Source organism: Gobius niger, assembly GCF_951799975.1.
Source record: "Gobius niger genome assembly, chromosome: 1".
Taxonomy (NCBI): domain Eukaryota; kingdom Metazoa; phylum Chordata; class Actinopteri; order Gobiiformes; family Gobiidae; genus Gobius; species Gobius niger.
In genome coordinates this window covers 42,921,453-42,936,817 of record NC_136852.1, presented here as the reverse complement: position 1 = coordinate 42,936,817, position 15,365 = coordinate 42,921,453, and the positions used below count along the sequence as shown (strand labels likewise).

Below are 15,365 nucleotides of genomic sequence, written 5' to 3'. Positions count from 1 at the left end.
AAGCTCAGAGCTGCTCCTTTGGCAGTGAATTTAGATGATATGAGGCTCTTTCAGACGGTCAATAGAAGTTTGGATGATTTTAGTCTCTCCTTTTCATTTTTATTTAGTCTTATTTTAGTCGACTAAACAAAAACATCACTTTGACTAAAATTAAGACTAAATATTTTAGTCGACGAAATTAACACTGATTTACTGCGACTGAGGTTTAGTCGCGTCTTCGAACTGTCACTAGTCACTTTGAGACATGACTCTCTGCGACTGCCTTCGACTATTCAAGACTCGGTAAGACACACCGTGATTGGGAATTCTGGCAAAATCAGGGGAAAGAAGTTGTGTAGTGTGTGCTCTGGTTTAGACAAAACCTTTTAAATATATTTTAAATATATTTTAAATGTCAAAATTGTTCATGATTGTCACCGCTTAACGAGATACAAGCCACAGGAGCCTTAGCGCATCATAATTTGGGACGCTAAATGGGGATAAAACAGACTGCGTTGTACAGGCATAGGCAAGGTTGCTGCATTTCCAAGTCAACAGATGGGGGGCCCGAGCCTTACACAGTGGCCCAAACTGTGGCGTTGCTATGTACAAAAAGTTGTGTTTTTCTAACATATACTCAACAAGGGGGTCTTGCGAGTCCTGCCCAAGATATTTTGAAAGGAAATTGACGTTTCCTACCCCTGGCGTAGTGCAAGCTAGTGCAACATGCCAAAATTCCTAGCATGAACATTGGCAAAAACATTGCTAGCTTTTTTGTTGCGTTACCGTAATGCTTGGAGTAAATAGGGTGCTTTACGGCACCAAACCATGCGCTTCGTCTTCAGCCGAACACGCTCTGACGAGGCCAAGCGCGAGACGGCGAGACTAAAATATTCCATTTTCTTACCAAAAAACACATACGGAACAACAATTGAAAATCAACTACGTCTCCTGTTTGACAAGGGCTTAACCTAACAGCCTTTTTTTAAATATAAAATCTCTCTTTAAGTTAATTTCAATGTACCGTATTCATTTGAACAAAGCAAAAAAAAAAATCATAACAATTTTCAAGTCTAATACATAAAGCTAATACAAGTTCTTCAATAAATAAGATTACATTTCTTTTTCAGATAACCTTAGTATAAAGTCTTTTCAAATATTTTCAAAGCTGGAAGGGATTTTTTTGTTTTCTCCAACAAAATAAACTCCTACCACGTCCAGACGATGTGTCCGCTTTGAATTTCCGCCGAAAGCAAAAAGCAAAAAAAAAAAAGAAAACAGAAAACTGTCGACCAGTTTTAAAAGACTAATTTTTTTTATATAAACCTACTAGATGTGGGAAGTGTTGTGAAATTTTGTGGCGATTTTTCTCTTTGCTGCTTTATCCATCTGTGCCGTTCTTGTTTGCCGAGTTGACCATGTTACCATCCGGCTGCTGGCCGTCTTTCCTCGGCGGCATCCTTTCGTTGATCAGGTCCAAACCGCGAGCCTCCTCGAAGTTTCGGATCTTCCTCGTCGGGGAGAAACCTTGAATGGCTGCAGAGGGGGAAAGCAATGGGAAAATATAATGAGAAGGCGTTCAAAAACTGAGAGATTTGTGAAGTAACTGCACCAGGCATCTGCAACCCATAGTTTTGTCCATTTAGACCTAATAACGGCGTATTTTAGTCCTGCAAGGATTAAATGGGTAGCAAATGAATGCCATTTCAATGCGTAAAAACTGTATATTTCACTTTCCATCAAACAAAGGAATGACAGTAAATCTCAATATTCATAAGAAATTTGGGTACAAGTTACTTTTGACAAGAAAGTTGTATACAATGTCAGCATAAACTACAGTTGATTGCATTTTAGCCATGTATTTTAGTATTTTCCACAAACTTAGGTAGTATGTAAAATGTAATGCCACTGGAAATCAGATTTATTACTTTTTATAAACATATAAAGCCTTAATTTAACAATTCATTTAATGACTTAATACTAAAAAAAACAAAAAACGCTGAAACCTTGTCCTGGTTTACATATGGTTTAGTCCTGGTCTCATCTTGAGTCAGTCCTCGTTTTGACCTAATTAATTAATGTCAAAAATAGGCCACTGACTATTTTTTTTTGGAACGAATCATCGCTTTGGACCCAAAAAGTTGCAGACTCCTGACTTACACATTTTACATGGGTTGTTCAGATACATTTTTTAATCGCCCAATCTGATTCTGATATTTATGCAAAGTCCAGCTGTCGATACTGAACACCAGTCAAAGAAAGGCTACATGAAAGCGTCAAAGTAGTAACATGAACACTTTCTTTGTGATCATTAAGCGCTTTAGATCCTACAGAAAAGAGTTGAACATTAGCCTCAACACAGAAAAGAGCAGCGACTTTAATCTGTGAACTGCTTTAGATACACGAGAACCAATAACGCATTAATGGCCAGTAACAATATTAATTTGGCCAGTTTCAAAAAGCAACAGGCCAATAATGTAATAAGGATTTTCTGCCCGATAATGTAGCAAGTTAATATGTAATTTTCTATTGGCCTGACAAAATTGTTCACAAATGTCATAAATTCAGCCAATAATACATCAATCTGACTTTCTTTTTAAAGACTATATTATTACGTTGTCGGTCGGGATGCACCGATCCGATACTCGTATCGGAGCAAACATAGGAAAAACCGATACCTGTTTTGGTTCTCAACGTGTTAAAAACACAACATTCACCGACAAAATCTAAATATGGGCATGCTGTATGTCATTTTGAAGCTTAGAACCAGGGGAATTCAATTGCCAAGTTACCTCCACAAAAGTATTTTAATCACCGGGGCAAAATGCCACGGCTAACAACAACATGCTAGCGCTAACGTCAACTAATCAAGACTTAGACAGAAATTATGTTCGGATAACTTTATTGAATTAAATTGTCACTGCTGGAGTGACACTAATCTCACACTGGAGAAAAGAGGAACATCAACTTTTTTTACTCAGTCACTTTTAAGAAAGTCCCTTGGTATTGGTTAATATCGGATATCGGCAGATACTCAAACCTCCTGTATCAGTATCGAAAGCAAAAAAGCTGGATCGGTGCATCTCTAGTTGTCGGCTGTTATTACGTTATCGGTTCCTACAAGATATTTGTCAGCACTGATGCCTAAAATATCTGTGGCATCGGCCCTGAATCAGATATCAACATCAAAACAACCCAACACATATCTTTACAAACAGACTAAAGAGAACATCACATCACCAGTTTGCTTTAATTTCACTTTATATTTAAATATACCCTTCAAAGCAAAAAATAAAACAAAAATGGTGGTGCAACGTCACTACCGTTTTTGTAGACATCTGACTTGACTAGAAATTAGTCATGTACAAGTCATGCAGACAAACTATGGTCAAAAAAGAAAATATAGACACATAGCGTTAATAATAATAATGTTGTCTTATGTATTGGAATGACTCTTTCATAAGGCATTACAATATTCAGTAACGTAATGTCTTCAGTTTTGCAATTAGGATATTTCATTAAACCATTTGAACAAAGTATGTTCCCGTAAATTTAAACACAAGAAATCATCGTAAGAAATTTGTTTTTTTTAGTCAATTGTGTCAAAACAAGACTTTAAAAATATATTACATCAAGAACAAAACAAGGATGAAATGCAGCTAAATTGGGAAAATCATGAGTAAAAAGTGAATGTTGTAATTTCAGGCCATGTGTCTGTTTCTCAGTGACTTTTATATCGTGTCAGTAGGAATATTGTGTCTTCTAATATTCTGATAATAATTTGGCAATCTATTCTGCATCTTTATTCCATTACATTAAACATATTGAACCAAATGAAACCAGTCAATAGATTCCATTGCTTCTATGCAATAAAATAATAAATACTATACAACAAAAAGTGTTAAGTATTTAAATGACAGTGACTTTATCTTCATACACACTTTGATATCTCAAAGGAAGATCAATCTTAACTTATCTACACAGTGGTGAAATCTATGCACTGACCACAACAACCACAAAACAACTAAGCACCAAATACAGAACATCGCATGCACAAGAGACACAGATAAGTTTGAAGTCGACTCAAGGGACAAAGAAACACCTCGCAAATTAAAACTTACGGAAATGTCCCGATCGGCCGAAGGAAACCAGAAACATGTGCAAATGAGAAAACAAACTTGTAAGAGACTTTTCAAAAATCACAGGAAGTCATTACATCAAGAATACGCTTAACAACGTCTGTTCTGGAGCTCTTGCATCAACAGTGGTCAAAACACTAAATAATAAATAGTCTGAGAGGGCATTTAAGGGAATTTTATCACATCAGTCGTAACACTTACCCACTTATCCAGAACACTTATCCACATCTCTCGCTATTAGTAAAAGTGCTATTCCCAATATTTGTTCTTTTCTCTTGCCAACAGGGCTGCCCGTTGTCACCAGTTGTGTTCGATCTCTTGATAGCCAGGATTTAAGGGTGCCCACAGGGCTGCCTGTTGTCACCAGTTGTGTTTATTCTCCTACATTTCAAGGTCCGGAGGGGGGTTGTGATTTGGTATAGGTGAAATAGCTGATGGCAGTTTTTAATATAGCAGTAGCGAAATGATTGCAATATTTACAAAAACGTTACAATACAGTAGGTTCCAATTTAGCAATTTTTTTTTTCATCAAATTGTTTCAAAAGACAAAAGCAAGGCTAAAATTTAACAAAATGATTGCTTTGGGAATTACACATTCCTTATAGATGAATTTGTGATTTGTTGTGGCTTCTTGTGCAGCAACAATATATCACCACTTAATATTAGGGGTGTAACGGTCCAGCTATCTCACGTTTCGGTTTGGTTCACGATGCAGGACCCACCGTTTGTGCATCACGGTGCAAATACAATATACAATAATGGTGTAAGTTGGTTTTGAAAGTATTTAGAACATTGGCAATGCTTCCAAAGCTGCTTTATACTAAAATGTCCCTCTGGCTCACGATACAAAACTAAATTTTAGTGATCTAGACTTAAAAAAAAAAAAAAAAAAGTGCTTGTTAAGTGGTAAGTTTTAGTTTCTCTGTCCATACAAGGCATCTAAAGCACTCCATTTTATTATTATTTAATTGTTATACCCCAACTTAATGTTATTTAGCTATATATTATGCTGCCCTGTTTAGCACAATGTCTAAACATCAATACTTAAATTTGCAAGAGCCAATGGTCTGCAGGGGGAAAAAGAGACAGTGCTGCCAAATCCTTACACATAGGCTAATTGTATTTACCTTAATTATCAAATTGAAGCAGCTCTGAAGTTTGTGTTGAAACAAAAGTGGGTGCATTTGATAACATAATGTTGTTGAACCGCTTCAGTCCAGACTCGCCCTATAGACTGCAGCAGGAAAGGGAGCAGTGTAGCCACAGTAAATCAGTAACAGGATTAACATCTGAAAATATCCTGCAGAGGGATGTCCCGGGTCTTAGCCATGTCTTACAGGCTTTAGAGGGAAGCCCCATGTGACTGCAGCCAGGTCTCACAACATGGGGCCAAGTCTCAAACTGTTTCACAAAGGAAATGCTTGTAGGGCGCACTCTACAACTGGACTTGGGTTGCTTTAAGCTGCATTTGAGGACACAAATCTCTCAAAGATTGAGGAAGTTTTGAGAGTTTCTTTCCATTTATTTATGAACTGGTTTTAGCCATTGGATCGGGCAGTGTGTGGGGCTGTCTCTGATTTCTGATTGGATTATCAGCTTGAGAACCAAAACATAAACAACTTTTGCATCAAGTAAAATCTTTTTGTAATTGTAAATAAAGTCATCATCAGTAAAATAAGTATTTGGATTTGTTTTTACCTCACATCTGGGGACAAATCTACTAATGGCACGGTGTAGTTTTTATTTAGACAGGGACTGAGCACAATTTAACATTGACCAAAAGGAAAGGACATTGTACCAGGTTATAGCTAAAATGCAAATTTACATTTGTAGTCCCTGAGCAGGTTGATCTTACAGTACAAAAACTGATTTTAAAAGTAAATGAATATTCCATGACCATGGATTTATACATTTTAACATCATCATCATTTAGATACATTTGAAACATTAGAACATTTTCTACCAGTCCTTTTTCTAAGTGAACGTCGCTCCCTCATGACGTTGTACAGATCATGAGTGCAAGTTTGATTGGCATGCTGTTTAATGCTATTTTAATGCCCAAATACTGCATTTGTAATGACATTTAATTTGTAAGACTTGCAAGCATTCCATCAAACAGGAATAAGGAGAAATTTAAATGTTCAAAGGCAACTTGGACAGAAAGGGCAACTTATAAAAGGTAAAAATGGTTGAGCAAAGTTTTTTGTTCCAATCTAATTTTATTCTATTAATAGTCTTTATTTTGGTAAAGCTTTAGTGATATTAATGCTTTTAAATGTATAAATGTCAGTCCAATTGCTACTTTATTTCATTACATATTTAAAATGTACTTTTGATGGCACTCCATTAACAAGCTAAACTAAATATTGCCACACTTTAATAGAAGTATATTAGTTTGCGTTTTCCACGTATTTCCACTGCTAATTTACACAAATGGAAGGATTTGGGAGTGGGTTAGTCCAGAGCTGAGGTAGAGTATGAACCGAGAACAGAGAATGGTCCATCTCAACAAGGGATCAAACCTGCTTGCTGTGAGGCGACATCTCCGCCCAACTACTAATTTAAAGACCACTGCAAGCATGAGTCGCCCTTTGGCAAAATGAAAACAAATCGACGGACACTGATAATGCAAGAGCACATCACACATTTCAAATCATTTTCAGGCACGACACGGGGAACACTATATCAGCAACACAGGGGAACACAATTAAACGAAAAGACTTCTTCTAAGAGACAGTGGCACAACACGACAGACAGGGGGCACCACAGCGTACCTTGGGCTTTCTCCGCCTCATCGGTTGCTTTGTTTTGCGAAGGAAGAAAAATCAGTCAACAGAAATTCAACCAGATTCTTAGTCTACTCAGTTTCTCGAAGACACTTAAGAAAAAGATATAAAAACATTAACATTCAAAGGCAAAAAAAAACACATACGGCAGGTTCATGAGGAGAGCTCACTGGGTGCACATATGGCACCAACCCAGTATGGAAAAAGTTACATTTTGTTCCATTTTGTTCTCAGGATTTTGTACCAAAGATCATAACTTTGTGACGAAGTATTTATGTGACATGGTCTTTCAAATTGCCCAGAAAAGAAGTTCAAATCTGAAAATTAAGATCTTGCATTAGGCTGAGGTCAACTAGGACTAAAATCAACGGTTAAAAAATAAAAAAGAAACATGGATTCAAGGTTAAATACCAGTTTCCGTGGTTTGTAGCACTGAAAAGCCCTTTTGAAAGAGGTGCTGCTAATGTCTTTTCTGAAAAACAAGTTCCAAGGCAACATTCATGCCATATTTTGCACTTGTAACGATTTGGCCAGTAAAGATAAGATAAGATAAGATAAGATGATACTTTATTGATCTCACAGATGGAGAAATTGCATCATAAATGGGCTTCATCTCCTCCAGCACAATGATCAGGAGATGCTTTCCCCTTTCAGAACTAAAAACTAGCGTCAGTGAACATGCCCATGCCCGTACTACACTCAGATCTACTTCAGAATAAAAGAGTTTGAACAAAGTGGTGACATTCTCCGAAAGGTCAACGATGCGGGCTCCCTCCCATGATGCTTTGTGGCGGGGGAGGCCCAGCGGTGACCTTTACATCAGAGGGTCAGGGAGTACGTCCAGGAGACAGAGCACACACCGCGTTTAAAATGGGGACAGTCCGGTCAAAAAGCCAGGGCAGAGGCTGGATTTGGGCATCGAAAGGAGCCTCTTCAAAGTGTCATGAACCAGTGAGACAAATGAACGGGTGTTTATGGAGGAGTAGGAAAACTTTTGCAAGTATGGGGGATTTAGGCTTTAAGGGTGTCAAATATAAGTGTTGCAAAAACGTAGCTCATTTAAACAGCTCATGTTTGTCGATAAACTCATGTATTGAGATTTGAGATGGATTGGAAGTGTGGAGTTAGAGCCATATGAACTATTGAGTTCTGGGAACCTAAAGAAGTGGTCTTCCGCTGGTCCCAGAGTCATGGCAAAATCTGCGCTAAAATCTGGACCAGTCTTCCTGAAGATGTGGGGACAGGTCTCAACTCTGACAATTTTCAAATACTCCACGAAAATTGTTATTTTCAGCTGGGCATATGCCAAATTAAAGGGACTAAATGGATGTTGTATTTTTTTTTACTCGCCACTGCCCCCTCAGGTCTTACGCATAACGGCACTCTCTGTGTTAAGCTTGTGTATGATGATGGAAACGGTTGGTATTTCGTCCCGGGTGCATAATTCGGGCGTTCTGCTCTCTCAAAATTTCATCCACTGAGCGGCGCTGTGATCATAAAATGACACCGTTTTTCGTGCAGTTCACTTTCTGTTGATAGCATACTGCATTCACACCAAATGCCACGGAGACTGTTTTGAGGCGTCCCTCTTTGCTGCTGCCATCCATGCCTTATGGATCTTTAACTATATACCCCATGGTCTACGTCAGGATCTCCCCGGTATTTAAGCCTTTATCCAGAATAGACATTCAAGCGTATTTGTGCCAATGAACAATGGTTATTCCAAGTTACCCTGTTAGCTTTTTATAATCGACTACAGCTCATTGTTGAAGAAAAGTCTGCAATAAAACACAAATGAGTCAAGCCCGACTTAGTGTGTGATCATCCTAAAGGCTGCTTTATGTAGTTACCGGCTTTATTGACGTTATTAGTGCATTAAAGGCTACTTGTTTTCACAGGATCGATGCGAGCCAAAAGCTAGTTTAATTAGCAGCTTACCCCTGGTGCTAACTGTTCAGCTTTGGACTTTATTGACATGGTTGGATGTTCTCACGTTGAAAACACAGACACGATAAAGCTGTTTTGGCAGAGAGAGCTAATCAGAGGCTGTCAGTGCAGAGATGGGGCTGAGGGCTGCTTTTTACCATCGTCTCCCAGGGACAGCTCACAGACACTGGGGGCAGTGGTTAGCCAACCCGGACGGCCTTCGAGGCTCCGAGCCGGGCGGGAGACAGTAGAGCGAGACAGTGTGTGACTGAGTGTCCACTAATTTCTTTCCTTTATAATAATAATAATGCATCAGTTTTATATAGTGCTTTTCTGGACACTCAAAGACGCTTTACATTGCATTATTCATTCATTCCATACTTGGTGGTGGTAAGCTACTATTGTAGCCACAGCTGCCCTGGGGAGACTGACAGAAGCGAGGCAACCAGTCTGCGCCATCGGCCCCTCTGACCACCACCAACCACTCACTCACCACATTCGCTAGGCTTCCTGGTTTTACCAAACGGTCTCCCATCCAAGAACTGACCAGGCCCTTCCCTGCTTAGCTTCCAAGGTCTGACGGGATTGGGCAAAGCAAAGGTGGTATGACCACCACCTTTGCAGAAGAAGATGACAGCGAGCAGAGCGAACAAAACACGGCGGCGGCAGACAAATCCGGAAGTTGTGATAGCCACAATCACCCATAAAGCACAGCAAAAATCAGTCGGCCCCTGCCCATCGGATGAGATTGTAGGGAGAGCAGAACGCCCAAATTAGACTATGGGTCACGTTTTTAAAGCATGAAGCGCAGCCCTGTGATCGCACAGTGCTACAGCGGGACCAGGGCGCTTGCTCTCTTCTCTCAGGACGGTTCAGTTCAAAGCGGGATAAATACAGCTCTCTATGAGAGCGCGAAAGGGTCAATGCAAATCAAAGTTATGAGGCTGTGGCACGATGGGGTTTTGGAGAAATGAAGGCATGCTGGGGGAGAGAGCGCTGCCGATGAAAGCCAGACGTACGAGCTGCACGAGGCTGCGCTGATTCTGTCTGTAATAAAACCAGATGAACTCGAGTCCAAAGGATTTCTGTGGCGACTTTCAATCAGAGTCTTATTATACATCTATGGACGAGTTTATAGGCGTGTCAAGAGGGACAAGCGAAAGATAAATCAGAGAAAATGCTGTCGTTTTTAAATTGCTATGTAGAAAATTCTACTCTATTCTTTAATGTTATCATGATTATTTACATTTTATTGTTTGGTTTCTTTCCATCTAAGCATCATCTTAGCCAACTTTCAATACATTCCTATTCTGTAAAGCACTTTGAATTCCTTTGTACACAAATAAATAGGGAAATTAACAATGAACAAAAAGTCAAAACTTCCCTTCAAGTTTCCTACTCATACTACTTCCTACTACTCTTACTTTCTCACAATAGAAACGAGACTCTTTTTTTGCACAAACAGAAAAATGGCGCATTAAAGTATAAAGTATTTCATTTCGGCTGATATAGAGCTTGATATTAGTCGAACGGGAGGCTCACCTGTTTGTAGAGTCTGCTTTCCCCCGGACAGGACGCCCACTGGCAGAGTCCCGGTCGGAGTCAGGCCTTTGAGCGTCAGCACACTCTCACTCTCCTCCCTGAAGGAAAAGGGGAAAAAGAACAATTGCTGCTGTGAATGGAGACATCGTGAGAGATAACAAGTGTTCACATTGGTAGTTAGTTTTAATGTAAGAAAGAAGGAAAGGGGTAGAACAGCTCCTCTGACTGTGGGAGGGATGGAGGGACGACTGGAGCGCCACAGAGATGAGAGAAACGATCCTGAGAGGCACAGTGGATATTTAAGAGTAAAAAATGACAGGGTGTACCGCGGGAAATAAAATGACAAGGTACCAATACCGTGAGGAAAGGTTGTTTGACGATATTAAATATGCTTGTTTTATACAATATTTCCGCTAAAAGTTTAAAAATAGCCTATGTCACTAAAGTTGCACCATACAGTGGGAGGAAAAAGTAAGTGAACCCTTTGGAATTTCTCCTGTTGAATGTTTACATGTTATAATGATAATTCATGACCAGTTTCGGCAGAAATGCACTGAAAGAAATTCCAAAGGCTTCACAAACTCTTTCTTCCCACTGTATATTTTTATTGAATCAGGAGAATTCTGGGCCCAGATGGGATCCTATTGTACATATTTTCAGTGGTAGGGAAAACCAAAGGAGGCCTATGCAGTAAAGGGGGAGCATGCAAACTCTAAAGTGGGACCTTCTTGCTTTGTGTGCATCTCCAAGGAGTCAATCACAGCAGAGCTTGAGGCTTGAGGATAGAAGTAAAACACGTTTGAAAACTCCATAGCTTTTGATCAAGTTTTACTTAAAGAGCAACTAAACACCAAATGCACTTTTTTTGTATAAATGGGTGTTGAATAGAGTTGACTACATTTCCCAGTCAGTGTTATCTACTACATTTGAATTTTTGCAGCGGGCCGGTGAAACATCACGGATCCAGAGAACGTCATGGTTCTGCCTTTTTTTCGTAGGTGTGTTGGTACATCAACCAATCACAAGTCATGAGAGCATACCAACTATCCTATGAAAAAAAAATCACGTACCAGCGTGACACCAGCAACAGCAGTCTGTCAGATCTGTGGGTTTGTTCTGGTCTCCCCCAAAGCCTCCGAGACCACCCCTTTCACAGCAATGTTTGACTTTGACTGGAAGTGGGTTGTATATCAGGTCTAAAGTTCCTAATAAGGTTAAGGTAAAGTTATACTTTATTAATCCCTGTAGGGAAGTTCCTTCTCTGCATTTGAACCATCCGCAATGCCACTGGGGTGACCTGTGGGAGCAGTGAGTAGCCTGGGTAGGCCGGCGCTCGGGGACCCACCTCCAGATTGCCAGTCTAACGGTGAGAAACACCTGGCTGGAGGATTGACCTATTGTACATGTTTTTAGTGGTAGGGGAACCCGGAGTACCCAGAGGAAACCACACAGACTCAGACTAACCATGCTAACTCCACACAGAAAGGCCACGCCCACTCGCCCAGGAATCTAACCCGGGTCCTTCTAGCTGTGAAGCATGAGCGCTAACCACTGTACCGCCATGCCTGAAATATCGGCCTGAAACAAAAGAAAGTAAAAGCTTTGGACTGAGTAGTTTTCTTCATTAGAAAGATCAGCAGTCCCTTTTAATATTCGTCAAAAAAAAAACAGAGATTTAATTTTTTGGCCAAATCGGCCAGGCCTAATATAGCGCTATGAGCATGTAACAGGTACAGAGATCGTCCTGGTTTAGCGGCTTCACCCAGTACTCTCTCCATGACATTCGCTAGCACATACTGCGTCCTGACCAGGCAGCGATTGAATGTCATCTCAAAGCACCCCCGGCCACAGCGGCTCACGTCCTGGTTTAGAACTGGGTCACTTTTTTTGCAGCAGATGTTTTGTCATATTTTTACGCCTGAGTAAATGGAGCCAGCTTTGCCGTTTCTGTCCGGAAAAATCTACTTCTGCGTCCAACTGGAGTGTTGAATATTTGGGGCACACGGACGACGTCGTACGACTGACAACCTCATTGAGGAAGCAGCAAGTCAAATTCAACACCATTTTAATGCACAAATACTTCATTTCTAGCCTATAGGTGGAAGATCTGTGCATTTGTCCTTTTTTAGCATTTGCAAACATTTGAGAGGAATGAAGAGAATTTGGATACAATGGGCAAAAATATTGTACAAGTTCTATGCAGTAAAAATAGTCATGTTTTAATTGTCGTTTGACAAGAAATGACAGGGTTTATACCGGCAGAAGCAGATTAAATGTAATACAATTTTTAATGGACAAACACTCTTTTAATGCCACAAAGGCAGAAATAAATTGGCACATATTTAATTTCTTAGGATTTGCAAATATTTCATCAAATAAAGGAAAGAGAATTGGACAAAACAGGCAACTTTTAATAAAAAAATGTGGCCAATTCCAGCCAAAAATGCAGCTGAATATATTTTAGAACAGTGGTTCTCAACTGACATGGTGTCAAGACCATTGGACCATTGGATTTTATATATATATATATATATATATATATATATATATATATATATATATATATATATATATATATATGGTGAAATATTGTATTTTCTTAATGCATTTATTTAAGGGATTATACAGAGTTTAATAATGTTAAAATAATGTTTTTCCTCCCCCTACATGTTCCAACCTCAGACCTGTTCACCACAACTGCCTCTAAAATCCTGCACTCACTCAAAAAGGTGTTAATTCGTGTCCGAAGTGCCGTCATGCACGAGCTTAATATAGATGGTGCAGTTACACGTAAGACCTGAGGTGGCAGTAGTGAGTATAAATGGCCAACTTTCACCTAGTCCCTTTAAGCCTAAAAAGGTGAAATCTTTATAAAAAACATCAAATAACAGTCAGTTTAACAGTCTTAGGTCGTGTTTTTATACTCATACTTAGGCCCTGTCCACACGCATTTTCCAAACCAGGTTCCAGAGTGGAAAGATCTCATAACGCACTTTACGTGGCTCTGGTGTTACGGCGTCTCCACAAATGTTCTCAAGACGATGACATCACAGCGCCAAAGCAGTGTCTGTTAACCATAATCTACTCACCTTACAATAACTTTTTTACTGCAAAAATACATTTTGGCTTAATGCCAGTTTAAATCCAAATTGAATGCTTTTCAATGACATTCAAGGCCTGAATAAAGATTTTATTCCAGTTGGAGTGTTGAAAAAGTGCTGATCTTTCTAATGAGTAATCAGTGACTATTTTCCCCATTACATAATCTTCCTTTGGTGCAATGCGCTGGAAAAATGTCACAAAGTCCCAACTGTTACTACGAGTAGTAGAATAATACACCAGGGTTTATTATTCAGTGCCACAAACACAAAAGATTGATGCATGAATCATATTTTAAGATCTGTAACCTTTCCACCAAACAGAGGAATGTGGGTAAATCTGGATATTCAAAAGTAAATGGGAATCAGCAAGCAACTTTTTAGCAAAAAACTGAAAGAAAATGTACAAAACATGTAGGTTAAACCTGCAGTGGAGCGTGTTTTAGACCAGCGTATCCCAACCAGGGGTACGGGGACCCCAGGGAGTACGCGAGCACTTAGCAAGGAGTACTAGGAAATACTTCAGATATAAAACAATGGAACTGAAGAGTATTTCAATATTATTTTAAAAGAAAACTTCTTTTCAACAATAATTTGCAATAAAAGGTTTGTATTTCAGAGGGTTTTTGCTTCATTTTTCAAAACTATACTAGTTAAGTGGATAATTTGCCGCACACCCAGAGTTTATGGGTACTTTTAGTGGAAATGGAGGACTCATGGGGCAACCGAGACAAAATAGGTTGGGAATGTTTAAGACCATAATTTTGTTTTCAGTTGAACTTGTGAAGTAATAAAAGAGAAGCAGTGCCATTATTTTCAAAGAAACGTTGATTTAATGCCTGCTGGAATCAAATGCAAACCTTTTAAATTATTTTTTGGAACGATTGTTTTCTGACTTTATAATGCTCTGCGGACTGTATTCTATTTAACCTTCATTTAACCAGGAAATTAAGAGATCAACTAGTCCTGGCCCTATTGTACATGTTTTAGTGGTAGGGGAAACCGGAGTACCCGGAGGAAACCAACGCAGAGATGGGGAGAACATGCAAACCCCACACAGACGTCCTGGTGGGAATCGAATCTGGAACCTTGCATGTTGGACGCTCATCAGAGACGTGTAAAAAAGTAGCAACTTCCCTCACTCTTGGTGCAGCAGCGTTTGTGTGTGCTTTTTTTCCCTTTTTTTTTTTTTCCTTTTTCTGAAATCTGCATTTGTGGTTTCTTTGTTCTATATTATTTTACTGAATACCTTTGTACATCTTGGCCGTGTTTTTGGGGAGGTTCAGTGGATTTTATTTTTTTTACTGCAGAGAGTCCGTGTTAGCCAGCTTTTGAGACATTTCGGACCTACACATTTCTTCTTCTGAAACACTGAAGAGGCACCAGTAGCCCCCACAGCTGCACCTGGAGGCGTCACAAGAGGCACTACAGGAAACAAAAAAAGGGGCCAACGAGGAGGTATCTGGACAAGACTCACAGCTAAGCCACACATGCTTTCTATACTTGCTATTGTTCTGGCTTATGGACTTTCACTGAATTATATATACTTTGTAACATATGCTCTTTTAACGGAATCATTATAACATCTAGCCTGTTGAATAAATAATCAGAGTGCACAATGAATATAATGTATTAGTCTTGGTTTGATTGAAGGTTGACTGTAGGAAAAGCAGGACCTCAGAGTGAAGAAATGTATTAACGTATGCACTACAAAAAGTAAATATCAAGCATTGGCTTAAATGACTTGAATTGAGGAAATGTATCTTGTTTTGAGCGGTTTTCACTCATTTAGACACTTTTCCTGATCGGACCAAGTTTACTTTGCTTGTTTGAGGACATTTCAGACCAGTTCGAGGGTAAATCTCGCTTGAAATAAGACAGTAAAATTGCCAATG

At 39.4% G+C, this 15,365-nt stretch overlaps 1 protein-coding gene across 4 annotated transcripts in view; it reads right to left on the bottom strand.

The window, feature by feature from the left end:
- Window positions 1-742: 742 nt before the first annotated feature.
- Window positions 743-15,365, bottom strand: part of LOC306971712 (serine/threonine-protein phosphatase 2B catalytic subunit gamma isoform-like) — a 75,189-nt gene continuing 60,566 nt past the window's right edge. For 3 of the 4 annotated variants that reach the window (XM_079568072.1, XM_079568073.1, XM_079568074.1), the window contains 3 exons: window positions 10,373-10,470; window positions 6,893-6,919; window positions 743-1,506 (listed from right to left, as the gene is read on the bottom strand). In XM_079568072.1, the coding sequence (XP_079424198.1) occupies window positions 1,361-1,506; window positions 6,893-6,919; window positions 10,373-10,470 (271 nt within the window). In that variant the 3' untranslated portion in view covers window positions 743-1,360. Of the gene's footprint in view, window positions 1,516-6,892; window positions 6,920-10,372; window positions 10,471-15,365 lie in introns of all 4 variants that reach the window. The other variant, XM_079568075.1, reaches the window with a different exon arrangement.